This window comes from Sciurus carolinensis, chromosome 11, assembly GCF_902686445.1.
Source record: "Sciurus carolinensis chromosome 11, mSciCar1.2, whole genome shotgun sequence".
Taxonomy (NCBI): domain Eukaryota; kingdom Metazoa; phylum Chordata; class Mammalia; order Rodentia; family Sciuridae; genus Sciurus; species Sciurus carolinensis.
The window spans coordinates 13,979,452-13,993,916 of record NC_062223.1 but is presented as its reverse complement, the minus strand read 5'-3'; the positions used below and the strand labels follow the sequence as shown (position 1 = coordinate 13,993,916).

Sequence of the window (14,465 nt, the reverse complement as noted above, 5' to 3'; positions counted from 1 at the left end):
TGTTCCAGCCACTTTGTGTTCTCGGAGCCTGAATGTTAGGGTTATGAATGGACAAGGCGGTCAGACCCAACCTTTAGACTACAGACGGCAACCAGCGAGGGCCAGCACAGGGTGAGTGACCAACGTTTACCAAGCCTGCGAGTGCTCTCTACACGCTAGTGCACTTGATCCTGAACAGCCTATCAAGTGGGCACCATGAGCTCATTTTTCAGATACAGAAACGGAGACATAAAGACACACATCATAGTTGCAGAGCTGGGGTTCAAACTTGGGCTTCTGACTCCAGAGCCCACATTTAAACCTGGCACGATGCTGCCAGAAAGCCGTGGAGGGATTACGAGCTGTGTCCTTGAAGTCAGATGTCTTAAAAGCCCAGCTCCACCACTTACCAGGTGGCCTAGGCCAAGGCGCTTCTGCGTGTGTTCTCTCATCTACAGAATAGAGCTGACACCACCTGCTGGCAGGGTCCTCCTGGAGGACAGAGGAGCTGGGTCCTGGTTCCAGGTTGCTAGGGAGACAGATGCAACTACACTGCCCCCAGGTGACCTCCTTGGTTAGTGCTCCAAGTTCAAGTACAACAATGTAGATGCCCCTTGCTTTCAACAGCAGAGACATGGGGTTTGAGCATCCAAAGACTCAAGTAAGTGCCCGCAGGACACAGGAAGTATTGACTATGTCACCTAATGCTTCCCTAGGAATTTACTGTGCTTGGACACAAAACACTGAGCTTGTGATGGCTCACTTGACTTATGGGCTCAGAAAAGGTGAGCCTTTTAGGACCCACAACTCACAACTGAGAGCCACCTTCAAGGCAGCTGAGCTGACAGCTGTGTGGCAGAGGTGACAGTTCTCCATTCCATTCTGTTGAAACTGCTACTGGTCTGCCAAACCCCGTTTTTCTGTACCAAAGAAGCAGACAGCCAGCCTTGGACTGAGCCCCCAGGGTTGATTCTCTCAATCTGCCAGTAACAGCGGTGGGACATGAAGTTGAATGGCAGCAATGGATACACGGCCCTGCCCTCAAGACCAAAACCTGGTTTAGGGACATGCGTAAACACCTTCACGGTAACACGTTCAGAGTTATGCTGGAGGCTGAGCCAAGGCCTCAGAGAGAGGTCACTGACCTGGCAGGGTGGGAACAGGCACCAGAGGCTTCCTGGAGGATTTAGCCCATCTTAGGAGGAAAGACACCAGGGAGAAAAAATAATACAGCAGCAGCAGCAATTTTAAAGCAGAGCACTTATTCTGTGCAGTCCCTGTTCTGAGCACTCAGTCCTTACGATGTCCCCTTGTATGAAGAAACCCAAACAAGTCATCTGCCCAAGGATAATCTGCAGCTACCCATGCCAGAGCTGTATTCAAAGCCAGCGAGTCTGGTTCCAGAGTGTGCCGCCTTCTACCCTGTACTGCAAAGGAAGCTCGAAGCCTTTGTGGTGTCCTGAGAAGAAGAAACCACTCAGGGTGGCCGGCACAGCGCAGCCAAGGTTGTTCAAGAATTGAATGTGGGGAATGAGTCAGACATTATCACTCTATGTGCACATGATCACACGACCTGTGTGGCTCTACTTCATCAACAACCAGAAGAATGAGGAGGCACACTCCATTTACACATGCTGTGTCAAAATATACCCCACTGTCATGTATAACTGATTAGAACAAATTTTAAAAATTAAATGTGGGGCAGGCATAGCTCAATGGTAAAGCGCTTGCTTAGCATGCCCGAGGCCCTAGGTTCCACCCCTAGAACCACAAAACAAACAAAAAAAACAAAAAAAACACCTCAAAATGAGTATGCGTGTATAGTGTCCAGAGAGCAACTTCTGTTTGAGTGGACTGACGCCTGAGACAGGAGGTACATAGGTGTCTTGTGACACCAACATCGAGCTCTCAGAGGCCAGGCCGAGGGCACCACACTCCCACTCTTTTAGGACAGGGGGTAGGATTACAGTCCTTTAGATAATCCAGGCTCCCTCTACGTATGGACATGCCACCAGCTTCACGCAATCTCAGGGTGAACGTAGTGTCCCCCAACCTAGGGATCACCCAAGAACCTCTGTCCTCCACAATCTCCTTACTTTTCCTAGAAATTAAAACAAATATTAAGAGTGCACTTTAATATATAACTCCAGAAATCACCCAATGGTTCTAGTGCCATGCTAGTGCTGGGCCAACTTAGCTCCAGATGTCCCCAGGCTAAGGCCTGGCCCCTTCCCCGTCTCCATCCTGCTCCAACCTTGTGTTCTCAGAACCTGAATGTTAGGGTTGCGTATGGAGAGAAGACGGTCAGACCAATGGTGTAAAGGCTTAGCTGGTCAAATATTTAAGAAAATTTGGTTAAAAAAATTAAATATCTTTACTCCCAAAATTCTCCAGAGCTTTCAGTATCTACTAAGCACTCTGGCCCCTCGAGGTAGACATGGCATGCTCAAACCTCCTGGACCACAGAAGTGACACGCGGAACGTGCTCAGCAACAGTGTGGACTGCTGTGCCTCACCCCACAGCCCCTCCCGGCAACACCCCATTTCTTAGCTCCCCCCAGCACGATCCTTGTGTCCATCATCACTGGCTCCCTCACGTCCTCTCCTCCACTCCAAGCAAGCTTCCAGCCCCAGCATTCCATCAGGATGGCCCTCTCCCAGGGACCACCCCAGGTGGCCACTCCCCTCAGCCACTCCCCTCCACCAGCGGCCTCCTTCCTGTTCCTCCGCACACCTCGCCTGTCCGGCGCAGACCCTTGCTTCCCTCACCCACGATTCACCCCGTCCTTCAGGCCTTGGCATCATCTTCCCGTGGCTCTCATGACCTCCGGATCTAAGGCAGTCGCTGGACCCACGTTAACCCCCTCCGTGCACTTCTTATCTGTTTTATTTTACCTCTCACTGGCTGTCTGCCCCGGAAGCAGCTCTACCTCAACTTTCCAACTGCCAGTCAGTAAAATCTCTTTACTCACTCAAGCCAGTGGGGACAGGTTTTCTATCATCTGCAACTTAAAAAACCCTTCCAGAGATGCTCAGCCGCTCAGCGCAGCCTAAGGCTAGCCTTCCCCATGCTTCCCCTCACTCCAGGCTGCGGGAAGCCAAGCCCAGGCAAATGCAGAGACTGGAAGCCCTGGAAACAAGGTCAAGGCCTGAAAACTGGCTTAGATTTGCTTTTATTTTTGCTGTGCAGATAAGAAGACAGTGCAGAGAAGAAAGGAAGCGGGGAGTTCCTGGTAGCCAGTGCCGTGTGCTCCCTCCCTCCCCTTGACCTTCCCAGCTGAGTGTGCTCCTGGTACAGACAGACACACGGAGGTGGCTATGTTTATTGTTTTCTTTTTTTAATGAAACTAGATCACTGCTTACAAAAACCTGTGGGTCCCTCATGCCCATCCCCTTCACAGTGCCCTTGGCTCGGCCTCTCCCTGTCTCACAGGAACTGAAACAGTGGGAGAACAGCCACCTCCTCTAGGGGAGAAGCCCTGGGCTGCAACCCTGAACCTTTACAGGGCGACAGCTCTTCCTCCCTTGTCCCTTCCTGTGGGGCCGAGGCGCATGGGTGAGGGTGGTCCATGCTGCCATGGCTCTCAGGCCACCACCCAGACCAGAGTGAAATGATGTGAATGCCCCCCCAGGTGCCCCCCTCCCCCGAGGCGTTGCCCCCACCCTCCCACCCCTAATTCTACCCCACTACTGAGATGAGGCCCAGCTTCCAAGAGAAGGCACAGGGCCTACAGGCTGTAGAACTTGAGGCTCCTATCCATGCCAGTTGAAGCGATGAACTTGGCGTGGTGCCCAAAGGCCACCCCTGTAGTCAGGCCACTGTGTTCTGAGGAGAGAGACAAGAGGTGGCTGTGAGAAGGCTTTTCCTCCTTCAGAACTAAACACCAGCCCCCAGTGACACACTCCCAACCCAACTCCAACCCGTCCTCGTCACCCTGCATGGTGCTGCTGGTCTGTTCTCTGCAGCAACTTCACACAAGGGTAGGTGGCTCTGACCTACACACCACTCACCTCCAGCACCGTCCTCAGAGCCTAACAGGGCAGGCACTCCATTTTTTGTTGGTGGGATGAATAAAGGAAGGTCAGCCGCCTTCTCACCTGAGCTTTCTGGGCAACTAACTTAGTTCAGTTGGAAACCTCAGTGCTCAGTTTGCTGGTGTATGTCTGCTTCCAGCTCAGGTAACTCACAGCCATCAACCCTAAATCTAGCAGGAATTTGCCTTCATGGTAATGAGTTACGAATCCCTAGATACACGATCACACCTGGAGCCCACCAGCTCTCCACAAAATGCCTGCCTTATGCTCGCAGCCTGCTTTCTACCTAACAGCTCTAAATCAAAACACAGGGCCCAGTGTAGGATTGGAACCAGTGAGTCATAGTCAGGCCTCAAGACCTTTGCAATGGACACTGAGCAGGCCCAGGAGAAGGCAGGGTGTGGAAGAAGTACCCTGAATTTCTGCTCACTATCTGCTAATGAGGACAAGAATTTCATCAAAAAGATAGTGGCAGCCATCACTTGATCAGCACTGAAGCGAGCACCGGGCACCTCTATGTCACCAGTTGGCACACTCCGCAAAGCACTGCCAACATCCTCGGTTCTAAAAATGAATAAGCTAAAGTTATGAGGAAAGTCACAGGCCAGGGTCACATGACTAGGAGGAGGTCAGAAACTCTGGTATGCTCTGGCTCTGGAACTGCAACTAAGAAGGACGTGTGAACTCACTCTACCCTGCCTCCCGACTGGCCTATTCACTCCACTACTGCAAACACAGGGTCTCTCTTACTTGCTGCTCAAATCCCACAACGGACTAAGACAATACTGCACAGCAGCAGCAAATCCTTACCAGGTGCCAGTCGTTGCTCTAGCCTGTATCTGTGTATATTCTTATGTAAATCTCAACAGTCCCACTGGGTGTATATTATTAACATTCCAATTTTTCCAACACTTCAGCAAGATTAAGTAATTTGCCCAAAGCCATGCAGCTGGGAGTGGGAGAGGCAGATTTGGCACTTAAAGTCAGTCTCTCTAGTCCTTTCCTTGGTCATAATGCTCTCCTGCCTCAGGTAGTGATTCAAAGCTGTCTGGACAAATTCATGCCAAACTCAGAGGTTCCCAGCCTGGGGAGGCTTCCCAACTTCCTTCCGGGTCTGGGTACCAAAAGGTCTCAGTACCCCAGGGCCAGTCTCTACCTGTAAAGTGAAGAATCTCTGTCCATTGTTTACAGATGTAGATCTGGACATCTGTGCCCCCAAGGGCCAGGTAGGTGCCGCTCTGGTCAAAGATCAGTGACTTCACCTGCCAGACCAGAAAAAAAAGGTTAAACAAAGGGAATGTTAAACTACAGGGCAACCAGGGACCAACAGAGCAGCTTAATTTGAAAATTAATCAATGAAGAGGATGAGAATCAACCACGGACACTGGGGAGGGGGCACACCTCAAAGTTGTTATCAAGCTGCAACGTCTTGAAGTTCTTCAGCTTGCGCAGGTCCCACAGCTTGACAGAGGAGTCGTCGGCTGCCGTGGCCAGGTAGTACCCGTTCTCAGAGAAGGCGATGCTGGTGATGGGGCCCGAGTGGCCAGGGAAATTGGCCACATTGGTGCGCTCCTACAGTTGGGAGTATATTAAGATATATATCACCCACTGGCCACAAAAGGAAGAAAATGGGGCCACCAAACTCCTACCTCTGAAACATCCCCTGTCCTTCAGGGAAAGACAGACGGCGGATGACCACAGGCATCATGCCATAGCCCAGAGCCAATCATTCCCCTGACCCCAGGACACTCACAGTGCCAGATGCCATAAGCACCTAATCAGCTCCCTCCAAACCTGTGCCCCAGATGGAGGCCTGCCATGTCCTACCTTCAAGTCCCAAATCTTAATCTGAGAGTCCATGGTTCCTGTTCCAAAAATGAGCCCATCAGGGTGGAACTGCGCACAGGTGAGAGCTACAGAGAAGAGAAGGCACGTGGTCAGAGGATGCTCAGGGAGACAGAGCAGCAAGTCAGGCTTCTGTTCTCCACGTTTCACATGTGCTGACATAGTAAGGGCTGGCACTAGGCAGGTGCTATGGGAAGTACTGACTTTAGAACAAATGAGCAAGTGACTAAATAAACCCTAAGAATAAGTGGTAAACAGCAAACAAGAAAGCCTGCTGCCTCTGAGGCAACTTACAGCAGCCAGAGGTCTCATCTGTCACCTTGGTGAGCACACGCCCCGTCTGGATGTCAGAGAAGGCCCAGTACTGAAAAGAAGAGAGCAGAGGAGCCAATGAGAGAGTGGGTCCCCAGGTTTGGTGGTCTTTCAGGAGGAGAGACCTGGTGCAGCAAGCACTGGCAAAGCTAGCTCCTCCTGGCTAAGGATGTATTCTCAGGGATCTGGGGAACCAGTTGAAGTTAGCAAGATGCCCTCTCCACCCAGGACATTCAAGCTCAGGGACCAGCAGGCCTCTTCAGGGTCCTGGCTAAGACCGCACCTGGTCATCAGAGGAGCTCAGGAGATAGTCACCAGTGGCATGGAGGCTGAGGCCCGTCACAGCACTTTCATGGGCCCGAACAACCTGTACACAAGAGGTGTTCGGGACAGACCAAATCCTGATGGTGGCATCTGGGGAAGCAGAAAACACCAGGTCCTAAAAGGCAAGCCAAGAGGCAGAATGTCAGAGACAGGGAGAGAAATGGACAAGATTCTACCAACAGCTGCTTCTCTTCTCGGTCCTGCCCTACCTAGAACCATCTATCCAAACAAGGATGCTCCAGAAGGCCAACTGTAAATACTATTAAATGGCCAAACATCGGACCTTTTGGAGGCATCACCACCACCTAGTGGTAAAGAGACTAACTGCAACAAAGCGTGATCTCCCACCCCTTTCAGGATCAAAGTGTGGCTAGAGCAACAGAGGAACTGGATTTGTTTAATTTGCCACAAGCAGCTAATGGCTACTGCACTGATGGAGCAGGTGCTAACAGTTCTGGGTCTGGAAAGGCCATGTTCCAATGCAGCCCTCACTTATGGATTTCAGGGGCAAGTTAATTCTCCAAAAGACCAGAAGGGGAGAACTTACATGCTCTCTCTTAACAAATTAATATGGTTTAGTTAGGACATCAGAAGCCATAAGATAAAAACAAGTGCCATTTTTTAACAACACAATCTCGTAAAAGACACACATACTAACACTACGTAAGCAGGACACTGTTTTCAATTTGAATTCAGGTTAGTTTTATAAAAAGTTTTCCACTCATCCCATCTCATGAACAACCTTTACCCTCTAATCCAGAGGTTCCCAACTATTTGAACCCACATTACTTTCCAGTCAACCTCAAGCACATGGAAACCGATCTGTCTTCCTGATACCTCTGAGTCAAGATTGTCTTGAGCCTTATTTTCTGTAGTTTGTATTAAGAAAGTATTATGAAAGATCTTTTTCTTTTCCTAGTATAAAATACTTCAGTGAACATGCTTTGTAAAACTGCACTTTCTTTCTGCCCACGGCCTGAGGCCCACTGCTTTAGCAGGTCCTACGCAGAGGACAATCCCGTGCTCTGGAAGCCCTCCATGCCCACACGTCAGAACTCCTCCAAGGAGACAGTATGGGTGAGGAATTAGTTCTGGGGCCCTAAACCACTGAAAACGGCTCAGGAACAAGGGACCAAGAATGACTGTAAGAATCCCTTACCTGGGAAGGGTGAAACACCACACTGGTGACCTTCTTGGTGTGGCCTTTGAGGGTGGCCAGGATTTGCTCAGAACTCTTATCAAAAACAACAACATTCTTATCTGCCCCACCTGCAAAAGACCCCAAGACCAAAAATGAGTCAGGTCTATTCAGATCCCTTGGTATAAGAAGGTACTTCTGTTCCCAGAGCCACGAAAAGGACCAGGAGCATGCGACTTCCCCTACCACTGCTCCCAGTTCCATGCTGCAGGGCCAGGACCAGACTCACCAGTGAGGATCTTGTTGGTGTCAGAGGGACAGAGGTCCAGGGCAAGAATCCCGGGAATACTGGCACTGTGCAATCCCTTGGCAAAGAAAGCCGCACCAAACCCAGTCATGGCCAAATCAAGGCAGCCACAAAGCCACCCAGCTCGCCCATCCCCATCTCCAGTCACCCTCCCCAGCCAGCAGATCAAGAGCAACTCCTATCCCTCATCCACTCGGCTTGGCTTCTGCCTGGATGCGGACTTCCTCCACTGCATGACTGGGAAACCCAGATCTGGGCAAGAAGAGAAGCCCTGGCAACTCAGCAGCCAAGTGAGACACAGGGCCAGAGGCCTGAACAGCCTGCCACTCACCGGTCCCCATGTGGGCCCACCCTGCCCCAGAACAGCAGATGGGGGGCCATCTCCAAGTTGGAAGGGACTCAGCCACTTACCACATGGGAAGCCACCTGCCGGTATTTGCTGAGCTCTTCCGGTTTCACCAGCTCCTCAGGCACAGTTTTTCCTCTCTGAGAAAATGAAAAAGCCCAAGAAAAGCAGCTATGAGTGCAGCATGGACACCCCCATTCCCTAAGGAGTCAAGGGCCTCACATCCGGCCAACTCCCTCTCCTGGCTCCAGAAGACTCACCTTCTTACGCTCCGTGGTCAGCACAGTGGCCTTGTCTTGCAGCTAGGGAAGATAAGATAAATTTGAGACAAGTGACCTCACCAGGACAATGGCATGCTGGATTTTAATCACAAGCATCACCAAGAAAGTGCCACCTGCCAGTTCTATGGTAAAGGCTAGCACGATGACCTCTTTTACTTTCACTCCAACCTTATGAGGTGGGTGTCGATGACCGTATTTTATAGCTGTGGAAACTGGGGCTCAGAGAAGTGATGCCATTAGCCTAAGTCACGGAAGTGGTAAGTGGCAGAACAAGGACATGTACCAGCTGCACAGCTCCCAGATCAGGACCATGCCATGAAGACATGAGCTCAGATACATGTTGACAAGCCGACCTACTGGGAAAAACACCAACTATCAAGCCCCACACACGAGGATTCTGTGGGTATGAGAGCGCACAGGACTGGAATCAGGAGCCCAGCTGCATGTCTTATGAACTGTGTCTCTGAATCTGAACCTCAGGTTCTTCATCTATAAAGATAACTCCTGTCCTGTTTCCCTCACTGCCCACTCCCACCCCCTGCCAGCCTGCGGGGAACATAGCACAAAGTGGTTTAATATCTACAAAGAACTCCAGTAATGACAGAAGCTAAAATTTGCACTTATCAGTAATTAAATCTTTCCTACCACAAGTCCCAAAGTAGGTACTATTATTCTCAGGTTGGAAGGGAAATGAAACACAGAAAGACTGGCGAAGTCAACTAGGGTCATAAAGCTTATAAGTGGCATCAGAATACAAACCCAGAGAAGCCAGGTGTGGTGGTGCACACCTGCAATTCTAGCAACTTAGAAGGCTGAGGCAGGAAGATTACAAGTTCAAGGCTAACCTCAGTAACAGAGAAACCCCTGTCCCGATATAAAAATTAAAAAGGACCAACCAAGTAGCTCAATGGTAAAGTGCCCTGGGTTCAATTTCCAGCACAAAAAACAAGCCCAGGCAATCTGGGCTCAGAGTCCCCACTCCACACTACCTCACACCACTCCCACGCGAGGGCCCATTGCCATCCCCACCAAGAGAAAGCACAACTTACCTTCTGGATAATCTCAGGGGTCATTCCCACCAGCTCGCCCAAATCCATGGGCTCACCTGAACCCTGAGGAGAGGAAGAGTGAAGGTGAGAGAGGCACAGAGCACCGACACCTGTAGAAGGAGGCTAAGTGGGCTGCCACGTACAAATGAGCAGCTGGTGAGGAAAGAGGGACACTCACCACAACACTTGGCTGTGAGCTTGGCACAGTCTGGGGCACGATGAGACCAGCCTGTGGTTTCAGGGTAGCCAGAGCTGAGAGAAAAGATGAAGTTAGAAATGGAATAGTACAAAGCAGGACCAGCCTAGAGTGGGGGGCGGCAAGGGACAGGCTGCACCTTCTCGGGCAGCAGTGACTTCCTTGGTGAGACGGGCAATGACACGGCAGGCAGCATCATGCTGGTACAGAGCATGGGACAACTCCTGGCGGGTTGTCTGCAGCTGCTGGCGCAGAGTGAAGCTGTGCAGCATGACCGCATCCTGAGAGAGGGAAATGCCACTGTGAGGTGTGGGAGGGAACAGGAGCATGCAGCAGTCACCCCAAAAGAGACCCTGCCTCCTATCCCACACAGACCAATCCAAGACCTAAGCAACATCAAGTGACCCTGAACATGCAGGCAAACACTCACCAGCTCCTGCCCATACCAACACTGGACAGAAGCAGGAGCCAGCTCTTTCCCATTCCCACCTTTTCTAATTTACCAGCAAATCATGGATGTAAAGTTGTCACCTCTCTAAAAGGGAGTAATACTGCTGCTGCCGCTTGGATCACCCTCACTATGTGAGGCAATATGCTAGACAGTCCCTCAAAGCCTCATTCATTCATTCAGCCACTCATTCATATTTTCGAGCACCTACGTACCAGGTGCTGTTCTTAGTGCTCTTAGTGTTAAAAGAAACAAGTACCTGATGTCACAGGCTTATAATTTAATCTTATTCTATTCCTCACAAAATCCAGGTCCATTACTGTGCTACCATCCTGCTCCTCAAGAAAGAAAGGCTGGGGTGTAGCTCAATGGTAGAGCACCTGCCTAGCATGCCTGAAGCCCTGGGCGTGGTGGGGCAACCATCTCCATCCTTCTAATCCCCAGTCCTAATTGAGTGAGGCATGCTTTCAAGTTGGGAAGGCACTGATTCTCAACCAGAAACTCACCCACTCATCTTGTAAGGCTTTCAGAATGGCTGGGATGCTGGTGGCCGAGGGTGGCTTGGGACGGATTGGGTGAGCAACTGTCAAGAGAGTGAAAGCAGGTATGAAGAACCACAGTGGGGGACTCTTCCCTTCCCTCGCATCTTCTCCCTTTAGCCATTAACAAACACCAGCTTCTCCGCCAGGCTGGCTCCCCCTCCCCACTCTCTCCAGCTAAGCTAAGATGGCACTGGACTAAGATGAGTCAGCAGGCACCTTTGATGTCGATGAGCTGCTCCTCTGAGAGAGGCTGGTTGTTGATCGGATCTGTACCATTTTCTGCAATGTACTTCTCAATGAGCCGCCGCTCATACACATGATTAGAGACAGGGGACACACATGGGTGCTCTGGCACTTCATTGGAGACTGTAGAGAAAGGCAGGCAGTGAGCTCGCGGTGAAAGGAATGTTGGGACTATGGGATTCCTCATGTGCCGCGATTCCTCACATGCCCTTAGCCCCAATAAGGCCCCACATCCTCACTCTCAGCCAACAGGAAGCAAGATATCTGACACCACGTCAAAAGAAAGGCCCCAGAATGCTTTCCCCAGCTACATAACTAGCTGTTCAGTTAGTCTCCTGCTGGAGACAACAAAAAATTACTGTACAAATACTAGGTGCCAGGCACCTAAATAGTCAACGAGCCCTGCCCATCTCATTTTTCAACACATACAGATAGGCATGGCATGGAGATACACAAGAAGCCACTCAGATATCTGCCACCCACCTCAATTAAGAAACCCAATGGATTATCAAGGAAATCACAAAGAACTATATAAGAGCAAGCATTTTCATGGTGCTCACTGTATGCCAATCATGATTTTCAGCCCTTTACATAGATCGGATTGTGCCGCCATTAAGGATAGTGATTACAGCTGGTCTCTGACTTCCAGTACAATGCAGATGCTCAGCAGGCACTGGGTAAACATCTAAACAGATGAGTGAAGGAGTACACAAGCACAGGGGCTCAGAAAACAAGCCCCCAAAGTACAGAGTTTTGGTATGCTGGGTTTTGAATTAAAGAAGATTGGAAGGCCTCAGAAGCAGGCTCAGATCAAGGTTTTGCTGACCTTCTCTTGCTTTCCAGTCTCCAGCCCTTTCCTTTCCCCACCAAATGCTGGGAGGGGCTTTTTCTGAACTTCCCTCACCCAGGGAAGATTGGCTACATGGGCAGAGGTGAGGGAAAGCCTCCTCCATGCTCAATCGCCTATTCTTTAGAGCGCTTTTATGAGTTGAGAGTTTTTCTACCTACGTGAGAAGATGATCGTTATTCACATAGTTCTCCTCCCCCTCCTATAACTTGTGTTACCATCCCAAAGCCCCAAGATCCTTTTCTGTAGCTCAGGGTGATATATAAGTTTCCCTTTTTTGGAGTCTCATATTTTGTGGGACTCCTATGTACATGTAAATAAGTATGTAATTAAATATTTTTTTTCCTGCTAATCTGTCTACTGCCCATTTATGTTATAGAATCCATCTATAAACCCTCCAGGAAAATTTTCCCTTATTTACAAAAGATAGTGCTGGGGAATATAAAAACGAGATTCCTCAAGACTGAAAGAAAACAATGCATGTGAAAATACTTTGCAAACTGTAATTTCTTCAACGCATGAGATTCGCTTTTCTGTTTATCATTTCCCTCCCTCCCTCCCTCCCTCCCTTCCTTCCCCTCTTTAGATTAATGGAGACGTTTTGAGAAGAGAATAGAGAAAGGGATGGAAAACTGGCAAGGGAAAATACCTGCATGCCACAATAAAATACCGAGAGAAAAACAGTAAACAGCGTGAAAAAAGCATGGATTCACGGTCAAAGAAGCTACTCCATCACCCAGCTCCGCCACTTACTAGCTGCGATCCTTAAATAAAATTCCCTTTCCTGCGCCTTATATCCTCCTCTGTAAAAACCTAGATCATTATTACTTCTGCGTTTGGGAATGCTTGTGAAGATAAAATGAGACCACAGATTGGAAGTGTGTCTTAAACCAATAAAGCGTTTTAGAAACGTACGCTGTTTTTATTAGTCACACTGCGTGAGGCTGTGAGCCAGACACCTGGCTCTGAGCCCTGTCTCTCTGCCTCTAACTCGTTGTGGTGCTCTTTGCAAATTGCAGAAGCTAGACTATCCTTGCGAGACCTTAGACAACAGCCAGTGCAACGCCTTCAATTCTGCAGATGGGGAAACTGAGATCCAGGGCCTTGATCCAGATCACAAAGCCAATCGGAGCCGGAATCTGACAAGTCCTCGGGTTTTCTACACCGAGAGCAGTTTCCCCTGCGCCAGATCCTTCTATCCAGATTCTGTAACACGAAGCCTTGACCTCAAATAACCCCTGCGACGATAAATCCGGGGAGCTGTGTAAACTGCGCAGCACTGCGCAAATGCAGCCCGCAGTGAGTGGATGACCACCCTGTTGACAGGCGGCCACTCGGCCTCCAGGCGCCCATTCCCGCCTCCGCCCCGACAGCTGCGCCACACCTGCCCGCTCTCTGACCCGCTCTCCGGCCTTCTGCGACCCACGACCAGTCACGGCCAATACTCACTAGAGCAGATCAGGGACATGGCGCCGCCGCAGCGCTCCCAGTCACCTCACACGGCTCTGGGACTAGTTCCTCAGCTTCCGCGGCCCACTTCCGGTTCCCCGCTGCTTCCGGGACGCTCCGCCGCAAGCAGGGAGCGACCCCGCGAAGCACTGCGCGCGGAGCGCTTCACGTGGGAATGTGGCCGGTGGCGCGCCTCAGCCCTCTGCACCTAACGGAAACTGCCCTTTCCCAGAATGCAACCGGACAGGAAAAGGCCCGCCTCAGAGCGCTCGGCTATTTCCGAACTAACTCGGCTCCTTCCGGAAAGTTCTCCCGGGGCAGGAAGGCGGCGGGAAGGGGAGTCGAAACTACATTTCCCGTGATGCAGCGGGAAATGCGGTAGCGCTTCGGGTGTGAGAGCAGTGCTGCACCCGGCCAGGGCGTCATAGTCTTTCAGACGGCCTTGGTGTGTGCGAGAATTTCTTAATGAAAGTGCAGATTCCGGGACTGGGGCTGGGGCTCAGTGGTAGAGCGCTTGCCTAGCATGTGAGAGGCACTGGGTTCAATTTTGACACCGCATATAAATAAATAAACAAAGGTTCATCAACAACTAATTTAAAAAATTAAAAAAAAAAAAAAAAAAAGGTGCAGATTCCTTGGGTCTGCTGTTGCCCCCGCGTGAGAGACGCTGGGGTGGCCCTGTGAAGAAAGCACAGATACAGATGGGCACAGGAAAGAGCACACTAAACAGAAACAGTTCTGGTCTTTCCTCCACTACCTCCAGTTTGCTCTGCGAGCTCGGGCAAGTCTGGCTTCACTGCCTGAGATGTTTGGAATATGTTTTCTCACACATGCATGTGCGCATGCACAAACTCATGCAAGAGTTTAAGCCCCCAAGCCTTATGTCAACAGGGTGGAAAAATTTGACTATGGTGATTAGACTGAGGTCTTTGGAAAATATTGGATTAGATCATTAGGGTGGAGCCCCCACAATTAAATCTGGTTTCTTTGTAAGGAGGAGACCAGAGGCACAGACACATATGGTGACTCCCACCCATGAAGAAGTACTCAAGGAGGGAGCCCTCAACTAGATTCTGCGTCATGCTGTTTGGACCTTGCACCTACAAAACAGTGACCCAAAATAA

At 50.3% G+C, this 14,465-nt stretch overlaps 1 protein-coding gene across 1 annotated transcript; it reads right to left on the bottom strand.

Moving 5' to 3' along the window:
• Window positions 1-3,651: 3,651 nt before the first annotated feature.
• Window positions 3,652-13,579, bottom strand: Prpf19 (pre-mRNA processing factor 19). Its single transcript, XM_047517029.1, has 16 exons — window positions 13,342-13,579; window positions 11,019-11,168; window positions 10,767-10,843; window positions 9,952-10,093; window positions 9,795-9,868; window positions 9,617-9,679; window positions 8,547-8,588; window positions 8,352-8,426; window positions 7,923-7,998; window positions 7,655-7,764; window positions 6,455-6,610; window positions 6,154-6,223; window positions 5,842-5,927; window positions 5,416-5,586; window positions 5,171-5,276; window positions 3,652-3,805 (listed from the first exon to the last, which is right to left on the bottom strand). The coding sequence occupies exons 1-16, from the start codon at window positions 13,358-13,360 to the stop codon at window positions 3,708-3,710; spliced, it is 1,515 nt and encodes a 504-aa protein (XP_047372985.1). The 5' UTR covers window positions 13,361-13,579; the 3' UTR covers window positions 3,652-3,707.
• Between the last annotated feature and the right edge of the window lie 886 nt (window positions 13,580-14,465).